The sequence below is a fragment of the Amphiura filiformis genome, chromosome 3 (genome assembly GCF_039555335.1).
Source record: "Amphiura filiformis chromosome 3, Afil_fr2py, whole genome shotgun sequence".
NCBI classification, from domain to species: domain Eukaryota; kingdom Metazoa; phylum Echinodermata; class Ophiuroidea; order Amphilepidida; family Amphiuridae; genus Amphiura; species Amphiura filiformis.
In genome coordinates, this window is record NC_092630.1 from 43597045 (window position 1) to 43619040 (window position 21996).

Sequence of the window (21996 nt, forward strand, 5' to 3'; positions counted from 1 at the left end):
AATTTTACATCATTCGAACACAGAAAGCTTTTTTTTCTAGATTCTCAGTATTTACTTGATTTCTTCGCACCTCCACTGTGCTACGAATCTACAAAACTATTGACTAGCATTGAATGAAAAATAAATTGCTTTTTCTACTAAGTTAAGTTTAAGTTATTGTCAAGGTAGAATTTGAGCAAATCCAAAAAACAGCATGCTTTAAACTTACTATCTGATGGTTTATATGAATGAAACCATCAGTTGAATCAAGCCTAGCCACAATGCAGTCACTCTTCAAATCATGACCTCTGATATTAACTGGTGAGACAGACTAAATGTCACTTAAACAATAATAAAAACAATAATCATAACTATGCAAATGCTTTACACAGCAATATGACAAAAATGCAATGAATAATATAAAAGATAAAAAGGAAAAAAAAAGAGAAATATGACAACATCAAGACTGGAAAAATATGTCTTGAGACTCGGCAACAATTCTTAGTATGTTGTTTGGGAGGCTCACTTCCAGAGGTGAAGTGCTGCAAAGCCAAAAGATATATCTCCACAGGATGTTGTATGTTGAATGTGTGCTGTAAGACCAAATTCTTTATTCAGCCTATCTCAGAACTTGTTACCTGAGCATAATACCTTGATCCTGGTATCATTTTGGTAGTTATGATATAAACCATTACTCATTTTCACACTCACAGCAAAGAACTAAGTCAAAAAGGGAATACAGGTTGAATTGTGACCTAAAGGTGACATACATATTGCTTTGTTCCATTTCATTTGAACAAAGAGTTATATAAGCCTGTGTCTGTTCCCAGTGGCACTCTCACAACATAAGGTAATCCATTGGTGATTTGAAACTGATTGTGTGGTACTGGTTATTATGTAATTGGACATGGTCTTATAACAGCAAACCTCCATGGTACTGTGTACTGCTACAAGACAGGCACAGTTATACATGTTTAATTGGGCCGGTCTAGAAGAGCCAAAAAGTATTATTTCTGGGATATGTGTGGCAAAATTTCAGCATTATACAAACAACTAAGAAAGTCTGAGAAATTTGCGTAAGTTTTGTATCAAAGTGGTTTTGCTTTGTTTAGTTTTCCTTTGTTTTCTGTTTTATTTCACACAATTTACAATAGATTCATACAGTGTCCATGGAGAGTTGATAGAAGCCCAGAAATCTCTAGAAATTTTTCAGACTATTACCAATCAAATTATAAGTGAAATAAAAAGTGAAATAAAAAGCCAAAGTGTAGTCTAGACATCTAGCGCACCTCATTAACACCCTCTAAGCTATGATTTACAATACAAATCACTATTTCATCTAGTTGCTGAGATAGACACCTATAGTACAAATTCGATTTCACCAACAGTTTAATTCAATTTGAAAGACAGCGAGACAGCTGTTGATCGTCATCAGTATGTGTACCTTGGTTACTGTTTTTAGATGTTGATAGATTTCTAAGATGATACCATCTAAAGCTTTCAAGGTTTCTTCTTTTCAAATGGTTTCAAAATCAACCGATACTATTCTTGTAGCTATCAAAACTACCCATAGCAATTCTTGCAGATGCTTTTGATCGATTGAAAACTGTATGTAATGAAGCAAACAGGAGCATTTATATGCAAATTCATTATGCACAAATGAGTGCCACCAGCAAATTGGTAACATGAATCTAGGGTGGCTGACACTTAAAAGAGCTTTTATGCAAATCAGTTCCAATAACCCCCATTTTGCTAATTTGGCATAGTTTCAAGGTTGTTTACAGAGAAAGTTGTTACTATACCCAGGAGTCCATGTATTAGACACTTTTGTGGACAGCAAAACAGTTAAAGCTTCCTTAGTTCAGATCCAGAAATCTATACTTAAGCAAGGTTTTTAGCTTATGTAGATGCCTTAAAATGAAGACATCTTATAAATGTGCAAAAGGGTGCACAGACCCCAACATTTTTCCGATCTACTTATGGACAAATTTAGAGGTTCATAGGTTTTTAAGCATAAACCGCATTTATACCCAACACTTTTTATGAACCTCATTCAAACATACCCAGTGGATTGTCATTCATCCAAATAACAACAGAAAGAACATGTTCTACCAAAATGTATTATTTCTCCTTTTAGCAGTCCAGTATTTATTGCTGTTGAAAATCAGCTTTTGACTCATCACGGACAACATTATATCACAGGTATGCATGAACATTCACTCACCCATTTCCCTAAATAGCAAACCAGGCATGGCCATCTTCCCATGGTTTTATCAACATGATCTAACTGTACATGAATTTAAAGATTTATATCACTATGTACAATTTCTTCATGCTCCAGAAACTTCTATTTGAAAGTGGCATAGCACATTAGCAATTCCTTGCGTTACCTGTTATCATCATTGGTTATCGACAAGACTCATTACACATGCTCAAATTCAGCTGCCTACCTATTCTATAGGAGCACCGCCTACTGACAACATGTTGGCTTCATCTCCTTACTCAGAAATACATCATAGAAACCATACATGGTACAGTAAATACAACGGTGTAGCATGAAATTTCCGTCTACTTTTGTCCATTTTGTGCTGATTAAAATTACTTTAAAGTAATTACGGATGCTGGTTTCTGACAATGCTTGTCATTAGAACATTCTTTCAAACTCTTACTTTAATTTAGGGTGGGGAGGTACTCACATATATAAGGTACACGGGGATGTGCCGCTCTAATGGGTCACTTTTTTGCAAGAAATTCTTAAACATGGCACCCGATTTGAGAAAAAAATCCCTAAACATGGGTCCCAATTTGAGAAAAATTGGTCAAAACTTTCAAATCAGTCATTTTTTAGGTTAACAAATCCCTAAACATGGGTCCCAATTTGAGAAATAGAATGGTCAAAAACTGTCAAATCAGCCGTATATTAAGGTAAAAAAATCTCTATGGGTAGAGGTTTCAGAGTTCCAGCAGCACAACCTGTCAAAATGTGACCCCCTCCCAGATTTATGGAACCAATGAAAATGAAATGCATTAGATGGCAAGGGGACAATCATATCTGATCTTAACCCCCGGAGTACTACCTGCCGATCAAACGTTGCCACTGATTGGTCAATTACATGATGTCTTCACTTTAATCACCAATCAGAATGGAGCTTTGCAAATAATTCGTCCCAATTTTTTTGTGTGGTGAAATTATTCTAACAATGTTGCTGATTGGTCCAATTGATAATGAAAACTTCTTTTTGGCCAATCGGCATGCAGGTAGTTTTCATGGGGTTAATTGACCTTTTGGCTAGCTTCGCAAGGCCCAATTTTGTATTCTTCCTAATTGATTGGATATATTTGGCACAGATACATTTGGCATAGAAATAAATATAAATATTGATATAAATATCTCCCCCAAGTGAGTTTCTATCTTTAGAGCAGAAATCAGGTTGTAGCATAACCTGTAAACTGACCTAAAAGTTGCTATATTTTGTCACGAAAAACTAGGCCAAACGTTGCTTTATTTCATCCCAAAAACTAGACCAAGAGCTTGTTTGATCTTATATCTTTACACTTTATGCTTGTGTTATGCATAAGAACCTGACCAGCACAATTGATTACAAGCTCTGGTTATTTAAACTATTTCTTGTATCATTCTATATAAATGATAAATTACAGTGTGTGATATATTTACCAATTTATCACACCTCGCCTGCCATTAATATATGTGATGCCACAACAAACTCTCATCTTATCAATAATTCTTCCCATTTTATCTGATGGATGCGTCATATTCGGTACTTAGTTCAGACACCTTAGACATCTTGTGTGCATATCCTTACATTTTCTTGCCACATCTTCATGTTTACATCTTGGGATGAATATCATCAAAATGGAGTGACCCACTTGTCAGTGAAATTGGGCTATTCCAGTTGTAATCCATACACCCCTATGGAAGGCATGGCTTAATCTCCCACACCAGGGAATGTTGGTTTCAAATGAAGTTCACACTCCCTGTGTGGAAGAATAAGGTTGTGTCTTCCATAGGGGGTGTATGGAATTCAACTGGAATAGCCCAATTTTACTAGACTTAGAGCAAAGAATGCAAGTGTAAACTTAAAGCAAGTATAGATACTTTTAGAAGTTCGTCTTCAAAATGGGTTGACACAGTTTATTTCAATTCCCTTACAAACTTAATGCATAAGTGGGTCAGATAAGAGCACTCTCTACTGACCTATAAGAAGGAAAGCATCATTATCGGAAGCTCTCTTGTAGCAAGTGAATCAAGACTACAGATGACTCTTGAGTACCATTAATAGTTCCAATCATAGCAAAGTGTTTTACTCCAAAACATGGATATAAATCCTCTCCACATCACCTTAGTCCTTATTTATGCCATTAAAGCCTCAGATTTTGTCACACACCTTTGAGCTTTGTTTCGGAGATGACAAGAAAGTTTTATGACATCCTCTTTTTAATAGTATCACTCCGTGATTGCTGCATCATGTTTTATTTCTCCTGAAAATGACACAGACCAGCCTGAAACCCACTTCCAACCATTTTGGTTTCATTTTACCTTTAGGACACATTTCAATCCAACTGTTGCCTAAAACCTAGACTTAGCACATACATAATGATCAAATTACTAGTCTGTACAGCATGTGTTCCTTATAAGGCAATGTACCTGATGCTCCATTGGCAGAGCAAGTTGAAAAATTGGCCCAGTGGAATTTGAGAAAAAGTGTAAAAATTATAAGAATAATTTGGATTTTTTTAAAGATGATTGGACCAAGTTTGTTTGAAACTTACAAGTTCAATATCCTCAAGGGAACACTGCTTTAGACGTCCGTCATTTGAGAGGCATTAATGCGTCTCAAATCAATCTTTTAACCTATTTACATAGCATTTGTCAGTATGGGGCAAACAGCATCTTACGAAAATGGCACGCAGTTTTTGAACGCATGCAAGCAGCACGCGTGCCGCACCGCATGCAGCACGCGTGCAGTTGGTAGCGTGCGGATGCGTATATTTGGAACGAGGCACGCATGCAGGGAAGCGTGCAGATGCTTGCTGCATGCGTGCAGGTCATGAGCGTGTGCAGTTTGCATGCAGCATGCAAATCCATTAGCGTGCACTGCATGCGTGCAGCACGTACTGGCCATATATATGCGAGACAAAATCATGAAAAAAAAATCAAAAATAATGGTTAACAGTGTATACTGTCCTTACAATTAGTCTTACATAACCTGGCTATCCATTTCACAATGAACCAAAATTGCCTAGCTTAATTTTATACAAGTCACTTATCTAACTTAACCTACCTGATTTTGAACCTGGGACCTTCTGCATGGGAGTCTGATGCTTTACCATTTGAGCTATTGGGGTATACACATTTGATTAAGTGTTTTAAGTTAATATAAGCAATATTTTGATGACTAAACCAGCCAAAGTGCATCATTTTATGAATATTGATCAAATTTACTGTGAATATTGATAACATTCACTATAAAAATGTTGAATTTTGTTTTGATTTTTTGCAGTGCCAATTAACTGTTGATTCATGAATGGCATACCAACATTGGCCCAATATTGCAATGCCAACTATCGAAAAAGAAATGTCATTCCAACATTGGGCCAATGATGCAATGCCTACTATTGAAACAGGAATGGAATTCCAACATTGGCCCAATGTTGCAATATCAACTTTCGAAACAGGAATGACATTCCAACATCGGCCTAATGTTGCAATGCCAACTATCGAAACAGGAATGGCATTCCAACATTGGCCCAGTGTTTCAATGCCAACTATCAAAACAGGAATGGCATTCCAACATTGGCCCAAAGTTGAAATGCCAACTATCGAAACAAGAATTTGCTTGCCCTCCCTCTAGACCTGCCAAAAATGCTTGCCCCCTCCCTGTTGGCCTGCCAAAATTGCTTGCCCCCCCCTCTTGGTCTGCCAAAAATCTTGGTCTGAAGGTTAAATACTTAGAAAATTTTGGTCCGAAGGCTAACTTATTTATTCATTGTAAACATTTAAATATTTTCACTTCTAGATCATTGCCAAATTGTGACTTGATGTCAGTTGTGTAAAGGTGAATTAGTCATTGAAAATCCTGCATGCATGCAGCATTTTACCTTTACTGCTTCTGGAAACCCTGTATGCGTGACATTCTAACTTTGTGATCTGGAAATCCTGCATGCATGCAGCAATAGGCGTGCTGCATGCAAGATGCGTGCAATTTGCATGCAGTCCTACAGTCCGCACACAAGTGTAGTCTGCAATTTTGCGTACAGATTGGTAGTCTGCACGCAGGTTCTGCAAGCAAATTGTGTGCACGGTGGATATTTGTGTGCGGTGCCTGCATGCACACAGCTGGTTCGCACACATGAACATGCAACCAGCAGGCCTTGCTTGCATGCTGCACACATCTGCACGTGTGCTGCACACTGCCGCACGCGTGCTGCATGCTTCCGCACACATTTTTCATTGCTTGCATTTTCGTAAGGCCATCAGCACTACAGGCAAACTTGTAAGACTTGTGTCACCACGCCTTTCAAAAGCAAAGCCTTGCTTGCATGCTGCACACATCTGCACGTGTGCTGCACACTGCCGCACGCGTGCTGCATGCTTCCGCACACATTTTTCATTGCTTGCATTTTCGTAAGGCCATCAGCACTACAGGCAAACTTGTAAGACTTGTGTCACCACGCCTTTCAAAAGCAAAGTAGACCAACGTTTTGTGCAATATCTATCCAATTTGTTGAATTTATAGATAAAGACTTGGGATAAAGAATGAACAAAATTAATTCTTACATAATAAAGAATGAACAAAATTAATTCATACAGGTGCAATAAACTTATACCATAATTTTACAGTCCCAATAACCTTGTACAAAAATAACGGACCATATTTGAGTTTTATGAAGTGATATACAAGGTTCCCTACAAGGGGGCGAAATTACAAAATAGTCCTGCTGACTTCTTACTGGGACAATACATGCAAAAATGTGCAAGCTTAAAGCTTAAAGTGCGGTTTATCATCACACTTACGGCAACAATCGCACAACTTGAGATGAAACAAAGTATAAGGATTTTGCCTAAATACAAATGGTATCTGACAAAGGTACAATAAGAATTATGCCAGTTTACCTAGCTTGTATACATGATGTAAATTTGACATCACCTACCGACCTATGACCAATCAGCATTCTGGAATGATGTCATGTGACATCATGTGTACAAGCACTGCATTACACACGCAAGAATTTCTTATCATCCCTATCCTTTAACTGTAAACAAGGTAATGGATATTGGAAGGTGGATATTTTACTGTGATTAAATTTGTGCACTTCGACAAGTTTGAACTTTTTCACTTGAATTCAAATTCACAATTCTAAACTTCATTACATTGGCCTATATATGTAAGCAAGGAATACATTCACATGTTGTTATTTTCATAACAGCTGCTGGGAATGCACAAAGTGTAAAAATAAAATTAGCACAAAAATGCACACTTTTACTTTAATAGAGCAACAAGCTCGCTCCTATATGGGCTGTAATTAAGTCATGGTGAGAGATATGAGATGATCCATCATCCGTGCTTTTAGTGCTATGTACGCAATTATCATCGTTTTTCTTTTCTTATACTCAATATGCATTAAATGAGAGCATTTTTGGATGAAGGGATGTCGTCAACAGCCGGTAAATTAGGACATTAAGGATTGTGCATTAGTGTTATCAGGATAGTGTAATAACAACATGTTAAATGAGAATTGTTATTTAGAAAGAATTAGGGCTTGTTGGGTGGCGGTTATGTAGCTGTTAGCCATTATGTGTAACTGTTAACCAAATTTACATGTTTTTGTAATGTCATTCTGTGATGTTGTTTCATCGTTTTAATTACATTCAATGTGTCATTAAACTCACGTCCTGGTTATGTAGGTAACAATGCTTCTAGTGTCATGTCAATTGACCCAATTAAAGCCACAATGTACGATTTTCATCTAATTTTATTGCATTTTTATTCTTTACTCAAAATGCTGTATAAATATATCAAAATACTGAAACAATATTAGCTAGTAACAATATTGTCAGGAAAGGGTTCTGTCCATCTAAAGCTGAAATAACAAGGCCAAGTGAAAGAAACCCCATTGGCTATTATGTCACTGACTTGGAGTCCTATGTCGGAACCTATGTCTGAATACAACAGTATGTTAAACTTGCTCTGTTGACGTGACAAACACAATAAATTTGCCTGTACGTTTATAAGTTGGGGCACGTGTAAACATTACGAATATGTTAAAAATCACGATTGAAAACAATTAACCAATTTCATATTACAAGATCGTGCATTATGGTTTTAAGAAGTGAATGAAATTTGATCACATCTCCTGCCTGAAGATATATATACAATCTAAGACAGACATATCCTCCAGCAAATGTCTACCCAGAAAGACTAACTGACAAGGGGTAGTTGGCCTGAGGAAGAATGGGGCTGATGGTACACAGAGGCCATATTTAACCATGTCTACTGCCTGAAGATATAACCAGAAAGGCTAACTGACAAAGAGAACTTGCCACTTAGGCCTGAGCCTGAGGAAGATTGAGGCTGACATGCAGCATACAGAAGCCAAAAGTTAGCCAGTGTCAAATAAGCTTCATTATAACAGGACCCCTTTACTCTGCATGTATTTTGTAAAACCAAGGCCTATCTTTAATGTGCCTCTATGTTAGGTTGAACCTGAAAGTTCATCTACCCCAGGCCTTGGACAGGTCTAAGCGACCCTGTAACCAAAAAACATAAAATCTAGACATGTCTCAAAACTGGCTTCAACTGATGCATTTTACATTTATGGAAGCACCTTGCATGGAGACAGGACCTTGTATCTGTGATGTTTTGTACAGAGACCAACTTCACATCTGCATTTATGCCTTCTGGCTAAGTACATGACTTAAATGAAAATGTCTCAATCTCAAAACTGTGTCACGGGACATGTCTTGGAAGTCATGCTCAGGCTACATAGCCTACATGTGTTTATTTCTGATGTTTTACTTTTGTTAAAGACAAAGGCATAGGTGCCAGACACGACTGCTAAAACACATATTGTACTATTCACTGTAATAAACGTGATAGTCCTCTCCTTGTCAACATTGGTATATTTAAATTTTGATTGTTGGTTCGGTGCTGTCTGGCTCTTGCTGGCTGCATTGCAGCAGCTTGTACTTCATGCTCACTATTCAAGAGCACAATGATTCCTAAACTAAGCCAGTTCTAAAGCTACCTTGTGGCATCCATTGTTTCAGCCACCTGTAGCACTTCCTGCTAATCTTTTGGTAAAGTCAGTGTTTAAATTAAATTGACAAAAGTAGAGCAGGACTTGACCTTACTATATGTCCACTTTGATTGATAACCCTGATTAACTAGATACTTGACCAGCCTTTCTCTGCATTACCTAGTACATGGTCGGTATAATCACTCTAATCCTGTGCAGGTTTACAGGATTTTCCTGTTCTGTAGGGAAAATGCTCTGTATAGTTTGAAGTGTGGGATGTTACAAAATTAGGCATTCAATCATTTCAACTGCCTCATGCCCCTATCCGGGCGCCAATTTTGTGCATCAATCAAAGGTGTACGCCTACACTTTTCTGCAATCACTTTGTTCTTATTGAGTGTTTTTACTAGGGATTCACAGTGCCTGATCTAGGATTTTCTCAAGGAGGGGGCTGCTTGCTGTGCAACAGGGGTGGTGGGGGTATGTGTGCTGAATAAGCCCCTATGTAAATCCGCTGCTGTATCATAATATCACTTACTTGTTTAAATCCCCGATACATCAGTTGCAGCTCTTTCTTTGTAAACTTTGTTGCCCGACACAGCTGGTCTAAGCCTTCAGGCTTGTAGCGAACTGTCTGCATCTCCAAGTCATCCAGGTCATGATCTGAATACAAAAAACCAACAAAATGAAATCACAAAATTATTAAAGATGAATGATCGAAATTATGAAATATTAAAATATAATCATGAAATGATTAGTAATGAAATGGATTCATCATGTCTTAAATGTTTGTCTTGATTTTGAAATGTCTTAATCAACAAGTATATGTGACCCACTCTGACAAAACCAGGAACAAGTCACATTTTTTGACATTTCATGATTTGAATAAAAATGTAAGCACTAGACAATAAACTTTAAAATGATACCAAAATTATATAAATAGCATCAATACTTTTCAAGATATGGATAATTTTGTAAATGATTTTGTACAGGTATGCATAACCAACAATTAACAATGAGAGAACTTTCTTAAACCTCGTTGACTTGGGGATGATTTGAAATGACCGCCAATTATGACTGTTTGATATTTATTGCCAACAATGTGGAAAAAGAGACACATGTAAAAACGTAAAAAGCTATAATTTTGTTGAAGAAGTTTAACAAACCATAACCCCACTTCTGGATATCGCTTGAAGTCAAATGATATACCATTTTTAAGTTTATGATGTTTATTTTTAAACACGAAATAAAACAAAATTGACCGGGGAGGAATTTACGGCTCATTCGCCGTGGACGGTCACATATTTTTGCCAAATTGCTATTCTGAGTAATGGGTTTCACATATTATCAAAATTAGTTAGCAATAGCATCCTTAATAATAAACTGCCCTGTGCAACAGATTTGAAAATATATTGAAGAATTTTAATCATGCAAATAACAACACATCCCAATCTTTCTGTTTTGTTAACTGAATTAAAAATATTTGATATTAAAATTGTTGTTATCATATTAATTAATTTTTTGTAATATTGAATGGTTATTTGTCAATCCTGAAACACAATCAGGGTTTCATATTCATTTCTATTATGCTCACAGCCAATTATTTAAAACCGTGCTTATTTGATTTGCTCTTGAAACGTATCACGTGAAAGTCCATTAATTGCAACAATTATTAAAAATTCTCACAAAATAAAGTATGGCTGATTTTATGATTTTGATATTGAATTGTTGTTATCATATTAATTAAAGCTGTTTAATATTGAATGGTTATTTGTCAATCCTGAAACACAATTAATCAGGGTTTCATCTTCAATTCTATTATGCTCACAGTCAATTATTTAAAACCGTGCTAATGTGATTTGCTCAAACATATCACATGAAATTCCATTAATTGCAATAATGTGCCCTAATAGTGTCTGAAATGCAATAAAGTGGTTAACGTTCTGCGCATAACATTACCTGTGATTACATTTACCATTTTCGCAATACACATTGTCACTTATGCCTTGATGTAAACTACTTCAAATATTTGGCAGAAAAGTGATATTTTCTCTTTAAATCGCACTATTTTTGTGATAATAAACAATCTATCAAAGTCCACAGAGTTGCTTTCTTCAATACTAGAAGACTCCCATACTAAAAACATGCATTAAAAATAAAAGCTAAGCCACTTTCAGTTTCATCTTTGCACTCATTGCCAACCATGTATTTGCCGTGTTCTCTTATGGAAACAACACCCCTACTCCAGTGAGCTTGAGTAAACATAAAACATCCATTACCAATTTCAACTACCATCTCCTTGCCTATATCTCAAGTACAGGTAAAATCTAAGGGAGATGATGGTAGCATTAGAAAACCACACAAGTCAGATGCTCACTATTTACTCCCTTCATATAAGACTTATAACCACAAAATAATGAATCAGTTTTAATTTTGTCCACAATTAACACTGATTGTTTCCACTTTCCATATATAGCATTTTAAGTTAATGCCTTTATTCAAGAGCAAACATTTTGTGAAGTTTGAGAGAAGAGAGTAAGGAACAGGGAAACAACAGAGAGAAATGACAAATGGAACATGTAAGAAAGTGGCCACTTGACAGAATCCTTATGCTAACACTTTATATGTGATACTACTTTAAGAAAACTTGTCAATCAATGCCATGGGTTAACTACACTTAGAAACAATAACACTAAAGATTCTTATTGTGTCCACCTGCACAGGTACACCGTTGACAAGATACCTGACTGGTGCACACAAAGTACCTATTTAGTACAAATGCTGTTACTGCACAGGACCCACCAGCAGTGGTACTACACTAGTACTCCCCAGGTACTGCACAGCATCAGCTAAGTACCTTGGTGATAGTCCCGGGTGATAGTACCTGTGCAGGCAGCCTCAATAGGAATCTTGTAGTGAACTTGCACTTAAATTTTTCTGAATTCTGATTCTGAATATACACCATATAGCATGAACATATATGAACAAGTTCTGGTTTTTCTTCATGTATTTCCTCCACTATCATCTTATATGCTAGACTATCTACTAATGATGTCATATGTCATCTAGAGTGGATAGCTTATACACCATGTAGTAGTTATCTTTGTTAAATAAATATGCTATCTTCAGTAGACAGCAGCTGTGCATAGTATAGAATTCCATCATCCTAGTATAGCTGTGTACAAATTATTACCGTAAAACCCCGTCTACAAGCATATAGAGTGCTTCTGATGAAAGCTACATTAATTCAGGCGCCATTATGGAGTTTGAGTAGATAAATTATGGATCCAAGCATATACAAACAAGTATTATTTTAAGACCAATCTGTTGTATTGGTATATTAACCCTTGCTTCGAATTAATTTAACTTTCATAAAAAAACACTATATATGCTTGTAGACAGGGTTTTACGGTATGTGATCTTAAATCAACCCTTTAAAAACAAAGACGGTAATGACCATATCACTAGTTTGATCAAACCATTAGCTTTCACAATTCTAAGCTATTAGCATAATAAGGCGCCAGCGGTTTTTAATGTAATCGTGATGTATCATGGGAAAAGGTCGACATCCAAGTCCGCGCAATACGAATATTACCATGCTATTACATAGGAACATGTGACAATATTTTTTAGTTTGTCAATATAACGGTATTACACGCAAATCGATAGAGAAAAAATTAATTGTGCACATTTCAAATCACATTATTAAGTATTATTGAGTATCGATTCGCGTGTAACACCTTTATTTTGACAAACTAAAAAATATTGTCACGTGTTCCTATGTAATAGCATGGTAATATTCAGTATTATGCGGACTTGGATGTCGACCTTTTCCCATGATACATCACGATTACATCCCATGATACATCACGATCATCGCAAACCGCTGGCGGCGCCCTTATTGCGAATAGCGAGAATTGCCACCTATAGCCTGAATGGATCAGATTGGGTCACATATGCTTTCATCTCATCATATCTGTATGAAATCATACAGATGACAAACCATGGTATGGCAATGATTGTTGTAATGAAGATGTAATGAAGATGCCATTATATTAACAGAATCTTCCCTCCCAAAAAGTTCCTATATGGTCGGGAATCCTTCAATTAAGTTCAGTTATTTAATTTCAGAATTTAATTGAAGAATTTCTTCTCGCCCCCATACACTGCTTAGCACGTGTAGATATAGGTAGTGTATGTGCTTCGTCCGTGATTCGGAAGTCACGTAAAGCCGTTGGTCCTGTGTACAGGAAGAGTCAAACCCTGTGCACGTTAAGTGTCAGAGCTATTCGAAAAGAGAATTTTTGTGTCCATCAAAATGAACCAAACTTACACACAGGATTGCCTCAATACTCTAAACACATGTCAGTAACCAAATAGTTATCCAACTGACACAACAGCAAAATGCACTGACACAGAGCAGACTCCCGGACCACATCCACAGGCAAATAATTGGCACCTAGCAAAAGAAATCTGTGAGAATGTGTATGTTCACACACTTTCGTCAAGAAAGAGGTCTTGTTCCACACTATTCCACTTACTTGCAGATTTCTTGTGTCAATTATTGGGCTGTGAATGTGGTCCAGGAAGCTGTTCCATGTAATTGCATTTTGGTGTTGTGTTAGTTGGACAACTGCTTAGTTACTAACATGTGTTTAGAGTAGAGTATTAAAGTAATCCTGTGTATAATGTTGGTTCATTTTGATGGACAGGATTTTAAGATATGACCTTGCGAAAACTATAAGTTTATTTTTTGGCTTAGTGTATTAAGTATTTATGTCATTCTTGGAATCTCCTTGTGATTTGAAACAAAATACATCAAGGACAACCTATTTCATATGCAAACCACTCACTTAACAAAACAGGTTGAATTGTCCAGCAAATTACCAAGAGATCCTGCTTGGTAATATGCTAACAGGCATTAGCCTCTAAGGCTTTTCCATTCCCACTTGCAACTGACTAAATAAACTGACATCAATCATTTCATCATACGTGACACGACTGAACAAAATTATGTTTCTTGTTGCTATAATATATTCTCAGTTATGGCCAAAAGAAATGTTAAATTTCTCTTGTAAATTATTGTTTCTAGCAATGTAAAAATAATAATTTCTCAAGGTCTAAATATTGATAGAGTTTTCATTAGATGGGCAAATTATTTCAAAATAATGAACTTAAATGAAAACTGATTTTACTTGCATCATAATTATGTATATCTTAACAGCCTGAAACTGAGACTACTCTGGGATATTAAAGCCAAGGCTCTAAACAGACCAGTTATTTCTACTTATAATGCCTTCGTCTGACCAGACCATTATACACACTATTTTGATGAAAAATTGTGGCTGTATCTGTGTTCAAAACTCATTAGAATATAATTTTCTTGTTCTAGAAGGTTACACTAAATCAAAATAACTATTATCTCTAAACATTAGACCTATATGAGCTACTTGGCAAGCTTTGACATATAGAAACTCCTCTTTGGAGTGGCTGAAAAACAGTAATACTCATACTAAGTGCTTACAAATTGAATCTTGTTTTAAAATTATCTAATTACATAAATAATAGCAACCCTGTAGCAAATATTACCATAGTTTTCTATTGCACAAGGTAAGCATTTTATTGTGATAATGATACTGATTATTTTGAAATGCCTTAATGAAATTGTTTATATTGCATAAAATATTTAAATGCAAAATTTAAATGCATTCTTGCAAGTTTTTTCTAGTGCACCAATAACACACTGTAAGTCAAGTGTTGATTAAGACAGCAGTGAGCTAACTGATAAAGTACATCATAAATAATTAATACATAATGCTCTTTTTTATGTTCAAGATGCTGAAACACTTATATTACTTTCGCCTCCATATTAATGCTTAACATTTTCCTGGCCCTAAGTAGTAAAAGTATTTTGCCAGATAAGCTAGCAATTAGACTGTACCTTTAAATTTGACAACACTTTCATGAAGTTCCATCTACATTGGCATCATGCTAAAATAATTTGCTCAGAATAGCTCTAAAAGTTCAGTGTCAATCACAAGGAATAATTAAATGCAAAATTTAAATGTATGCTTGCAAGTTTTATATAGTGCACCAATAACACACATTAAGTCAAGTGTTACTTTAGCCGGCAGTAAGGTAACTGATAAAGCACATCATAAATAATTAATACATAATGCTCTTTTTTATATTCAACATGCAGAAACACTAATATTGACTTTCGCCTCCATATTAATGCCAAGCATGTTTATATGCTATCAATTACAAATGTTCATCGCCTATCATTGGAAGAATTTTCTGTTCCTCAATCTTCTAGGTTTTAATGAAAACGGTATGTTTAATGTACAAAATGGATGCTTTTCATGTCATTCACATTGAAATGCTCTTACATCCATCATTAAACCATGTTTTGCCCAGGGTTCAATATTTCAATGCTGCAAAAATACAACATTTTGGTAGACATTAATCCCTTAAGGTATGATTTGCTTTTGATGCTGATCAAAATTCAATGCATTTGTTTACTACTAATTTCATCAATGTGTTGTATTAAGTCACATCTATCCCAGAATATCTTGGTATATTTCTTTATATGTTCCGTACCCTTCACTGAACAACTTTTGCCCAAGGTTGGTGTTTTAATGGCAATATCAAATAAATATAAAAGCACAACAATCTAGCAGACGACATCTTCCATGCCTGGAGGTAGTTATCTACCTTTGATGTTAACCCCATTCACATCTATGTGTAGCTCTCTACCATACCATTGAGCTCAGGTGGTATGCATCAAGTATGAATTATTCATAAGACTGACAATTTACATTATGCCTTCAAACAAGTGGCTGGTGGTATTTAAAACCATTATAGTAGGATGGTTCCATTTTGTCACTTGTAATTCTCTGTATTGCATAATAGACTATCCCATATTATATTTTTTAATAACTGCTATTGGTTATATAAGCATTTATTTATATGATCTATTGACTTGCAGAGTATACCATAGAATTTTGTCTATAAGCATAAATAACGAACGGAAAAAAAGGCAGACACCCTCCGCAAAACATTATTTGGAGTTTGTTCAACTATATTACTGATACAGGTACAAACATGTATTATTGTAAGACCAATCTATTGTAATGTTTTTGTAGAAGGTGTCTGATGTTTGTCTCTTTCATTAAAAAAAACATGTTCAGAGGCATATATACTTGTAGACAGACTTATATGGTATTTTGATTCATAAAAAGATAAAAGGAAAATTATAACCAGAATAAATTGAAAATACACCACACTTAAATACCAAGTCCTGTCACTCAATTTTAAATCTTCATGGTTTAAAAATTTTTGGTCTTTTCAATATTTTGAAGTTTGGTAGTAAATTATGTGTTTAATATACTTGTGCTTGATATCAAAATGCTCAATTGAAAAAAAGAATCAAAGATTTAATGCCTTTTCCTATCTAAATGTGAAATTAGCATCAAACTTTTCCCCAAATATTGTGCCCTTGAGAAGGTTCAGAATTTAAGTCAAACCATGTTAAGTCTACAAACCCATGTTGCTGATTTACCTGTGCGATATTGCTATGTGTTGTGATGCTATGGGTATTATAATTTCAGTTGGATGCACCATTACAAAGCAAGCAGTGGATGGATGCACAGTAACAATACTGTGTGAGGCCATTGATTCCCAAATGAGAACAATTAGTCTGCACATTGTTATAATAGCTTGTTGATGGTACAACTCATTGTTGCTAATGTCAAACTTGTCAAAGTATAAATTGTGATTGTAAATGAAAAACTTGTGGTTGTGGACTTAACAGGGTTTGGAAATAAGCTTTTCAAATACATAATTACAAATATGGTGGCAAAGAAACAATTGCCTCAACAAACCTGAATAGAAATTCTATATCAACTTTACAAATATATATGCAATCTCACTTCCTAAAATTTGTGACTAATCCAAACCTTTTCATTTCAATCATACTTCTAATCTTAGCTAATCCTGACACTATTCCTAACACTAAATTCAACTCCAAATTGAAAAGTTCTCACAATAAACTTTATCCTGCTCCTAAGTAGTAAAAGTATTTTGCCAGATAAGCTAACAATTAGACCACACCCCCTATCAAATTTGACAACACTATCTACATTGGCATCATGCTAAAAATAGCTATCTTCCATCAAGCCATTATAGTCAAGTATTTGACATTCTATCTTCTACCGATAAAACACATTCAATCAGTTTAATCTGAAATAAATGTCATCAAATCATAAAAACAACATTAAACAGCAGAACATAGAAATGAGACAAATCAATGCTAATAAACATCAAACATTTATGCCAGGAAATGGAGTAAATTATTGTCTATCAAAAGGAGTAATAGTTCTGGCATGTTCTATGGAAAATGTAATATAAGCACATTGAACTATTATTGTACTATCTTCAGTAGATAGCAAATGATGGAGAAGAGCATAAACTATGTATGCTGAGAGAAAAAATCTCTTTTATTTTTCAATCCATAACAAATAGAGCTTTTTTGACTATAATAATACATCAAAGGAAAGCAAAGAAGTAAAGACTCTAACACCCAAGGTTATACAAATCTATCAATGCATTATATAATAGCATATTAATAGTCAACCATCTGCTTAATTCTTAACTCGTGACTAAAGATTGCGCTGCACAAATATCCATAAATTATAAGATTCTCATTTAATCTTTACAATTTAAATCATCTTGATTTTTATTTATTTATCTATAATAGTTTAATTATACACATTTTGTTCATAACTACAAAAATCAATTATACAGTTTAATGCAAAATATATTCAAATATTAAATGTCAGATTTAATAAGACAACCATTTGGCTAAGCAATAATTCTTTTGAAGGTCTTTGACCTGATCAACAGCCTGTTCCCACCCATTTTTGTTCATTAAAATTGCGATTCTGGTATCATAAACAGAGCTCATATTTTTTCTTATTATCTCAGTAAAATTTAATGCCCATGATATTTTTGTTTAAATGTTGTGAACAAAAATGTAGTGGTATATACTATCCTATGTGGCATTATTATACACATTTCTGCTTCTCATATCAAAACCACTGTAGCAATGCAACTCAAAATTTGAAAACATTGTGTTAGTGGTAAGCCTCAATCCAAGAGAGAAAAGAGAGCATAAAAATTGGACCATGCCTCTTTAACTTAATTCATTCCCTCTGAGACAAGTTCAATAAATAGCAGACAACCAATTCAGGGCAAGATGGTCAATGTTTATCAAAAAACACCTGCTGCGTGATATGACAGACATTACATAACACACATTTTTGGTTATTTACTTTCTAAAACCAAGACAACCTACACTTAGTGCCATCATAATACAAAGCCATCTATCAGGCACCAATGCAGGAGGGTGGCTCAGAATAGATGGATGTATGGATACAAGGAAATAATGGGCTATTCCAGTTGAAATCCATACACCCCATATGGAAGACATCTTCCACACAGGGAGTGTGAATTTTAAATAAGAGTTATCAGAATGGGTGACATAGGTGGTGTATGGGTTTCAACCAGAATAGCCCGACAGCAAAAGCTAACCACATTGGCTAGCAGCCATGGCTAGAACACGTTGGTTACAATAAACATACTAGTTGTACAGAAAGTAGTATTTTTGCTAATTTTGTTTTTTACTACTTGAACAAAATTTGACAAGGACTTGTAAATTGTCAAAACACTCCATTTTAAAACATTCCAGAAACACCAACATGGAGCCAAAACCTCCTTATGTTTTCTCAGCATCCCCATCAATTATTTTGAAGTGTTTATTGTTTCTATTTTCACAGGCTTGTTTTCCTAGAATGCACTTAATTTTGTTTGTTTTTTGGTCCTGTTCTATTAATCATGTTTAGGTTTTTATTTAATGTATCCATTCATTATATTTAAATGTCTTTTCATTTTCATTTTTTATGGCAGCTTCCCAGAACAAAACATGATAGATGTCAGTAAAAACAAAAATTCATAAAATTTCTGTGATAAAACCCAAGAATTCACTATGTTAAACATCTGCAAATTTACACACCTAGAAACCTTGAACCAGGGGGAGGGATGGGCATAAACCTGAGAGCTCAAGCCCCCAAAGCCACACAATCTTGGGCGCACACACCTACACATTTTCACCGACAACCATGGACCCGTATTGTGTGTGTGGTTGTCAACAGTGAAACCGTGGACCCCCACACATAGACATATCATAATCCAAACGTGGACTTCGTTGACATTTCGCCGCTAACAGTGCACCTGGTATTAACCTATGATAGAGGACCCTACCCCATTTGCAAAGTTATGTTTTACAACCACAGACGCTGTCTTACAACCGTGGATGTCCACGTTTTGCAGTGTGTGGTTTTTCAATATATAAGTGTGGACACAAAGTCCACGTTTGTAGGTGAAAACAAATGCACATGAGATAATCTTTATCTCACTGCCTATACATGATGTTTTTCCCCTTTTAATACACTATGCAAATGAGTTGTCTTAAGGGAAGAGAAAACACCCCATTATTTGCAGCCGGCTGACCAGGTTTACATCTATCTGCTCTGGTGCCTCTTGTATTTCCACATCTCTTCACCTGTCCTTTTAAATAGCTTTTGCTCAGTTACATTTCACACATAGTTTGTAATTCAAACAGCAGGTGTCCACCTGTATATTGTCAACATGCAATGGGCTACTGCAATTGAAATCTATACACCCTCTATAGAAGACATACCCTTAATCTCCTACACAGGGGGTGTAGGTTTCAAATGGAGTCACCCATTCAGGTAACCCCATTTGAAATTCACACTCTCTGTGTGGAAGATTAAGGTCATGTCTTACTTAGGGAGTACATGGTTATCAACTGGAACAGCCTTATCGTTATGTGACACAGGATATCCAATATATAGCCTACACCTTTATTGCTGAATTAAAGTCCTTTCCAAAGTGGTTTACAATTTTTCATTGAATGAAGGATTTCAATGTAACATTCTGTGCATGTTAGGTATGCACACAGAAATTATGAGCATAAAAAACACTTCTGAATAGGTCTCACTTTAATTTTTTTTTAAGAAACAAAATGTTTGAAAAGAAATAGACCAAGTGTCAACAGGAGTATCAATTTCCAACTTAAAAAATAACATTAATATTGAAATTGCTGTATCAATATACTTCATTTTGTGTAATTGAACATATAGTTAAGCAGTTGCACATGCCATCAGCATGATGCTAAAACAACCTACAAGATTAATAAACAAAAATCTTATTTCAAAGTTAAGTAAATATTAAATTACATATCATCAAACATTTCCTTATCAAATTATCCATTTTCCAGGAAGCAGATTTTCCTTATCATAATTTTCACAAATTGTGATAGAGCGTTTTGATTCAAGCTGTTAAAAACCTCCCAGTACAGTATTTACTTTCACCCTACAGGCATGTCATATTTCAATAGTGCAAATGTGAAATAAATGTGAAAGGTTTTGAGTAAATTTCATGGAGGTTTAATAGGTTGCAATAGCCCTGGAGCACATGACAGTGCGCTGAATACAGAATTTCACCAAAAGCGAAAGAAAATCGTGACAAACAAGTGAAATGAGACTTTTGGCATTTTATAACTGTGTAAGTGTCAACATAGCCTTCTAGTCATTAAATTGCAAAAAATGCAGTGGAATATTTCTTGGGGATGAGTTTTTGTGTTATATTGGTGGTAGTCCCATTTATTTTTCATGTTACCATGGTAACTGAATGCTTTAAGCTTTTTCTTTTGATTTCCTTTGATTTCCTGGTGAAATAAAAAAGAACAACGGCAAAGAGCCAAAGATTATGATTATAGAGGAATATGAGAAGAGATAAGATATAGAAAGGAGGAGATAAAGTGGATAGAGAAAAATAACAGAAGGCAAAGATAATTTGCCACAAAAAAGAAGCAGGAATGGAAAGAGAGAGAGGAAAGAGTGATGGATAAGCCTGTGGATAAGCTGAATAGCTATTGCAGTTGAAATCCATAGAATCCCTATGAAAGATATTACCTTAAACTTCCACATAGGGGGTGTAGATTTCAAATGGAGTTGCAGATTCAGGAAACCCTATTTAAAATGTACACTCCCTGTGTGAAAGATCCTGTCTTCTGGAATAGCCCATTTTGAAGAGCTTCATCACAATCACTAGGTGATTTTCTTTTACAAAATCATATTTGATGAGATTGTGATGAGAGCATCTGGTTTGATGTAATCTTCCCCAAATGTACAATTTCTTATCATTTTCTAACCTTAAATTGATCACAACATCAATCAAGTATCTCATAATCACAGATGAGAAAGAAACAGACCGCCTACAACCAGTCAAAGTCCGGGTAGTTTTGTATGATGTGAGTTCTTGCATATTCATGAGGGCCGATTGTTCGATCGTGCCATGTCTAACGCGTATACGCGATAGAGTGTTGCGTGCTTTCAGGATTACGCGATAGACCGTGAAAATACGCTGTAATTGCGTAGCAGTCTCGCCTGCCGCATTTCATGGAACAATCGGCCCTCATTATTGGGTGATGCTGAGATTTTGACTGATTGCACACGGTCTGTTTCTTTGTCGTCTGTGCTCATAACTATTATCAAAATATGATGAGAAATATTATTTATGAAACACAATTCTTATACTTTGGTAAGTTTATATTTTTGTCCACTTCTCAAATTTTCTGTAAAATTTATTATTTAAAAAAGATTGCCCAATGGACAG

The 21996-nt window shown here is 35.4% G+C and overlaps 1 protein-coding gene across 8 annotated transcripts in view; it reads right to left on the minus strand.

Annotated features, from left to right (window-relative positions):
* The window catches only part of LOC140148577 (A-type potassium channel modulatory protein KCNIP1-like), a 548406-nt gene that overhangs the window by 26950 nt on the left and 499460 nt on the right, over nucleotides 1–21996 (minus strand). For all 8 annotated transcript variants that reach the window (XM_072170582.1, XM_072170585.1, XM_072170584.1 and 5 more), the window contains exon 2: nucleotides 9776–9900. In XM_072170582.1, coding sequence (XP_072026683.1) covers nucleotides 9776–9900 — 125 coding nt within the window. The remainder of the gene's footprint in view (nucleotides 1–9775; nucleotides 9901–21996) is intronic.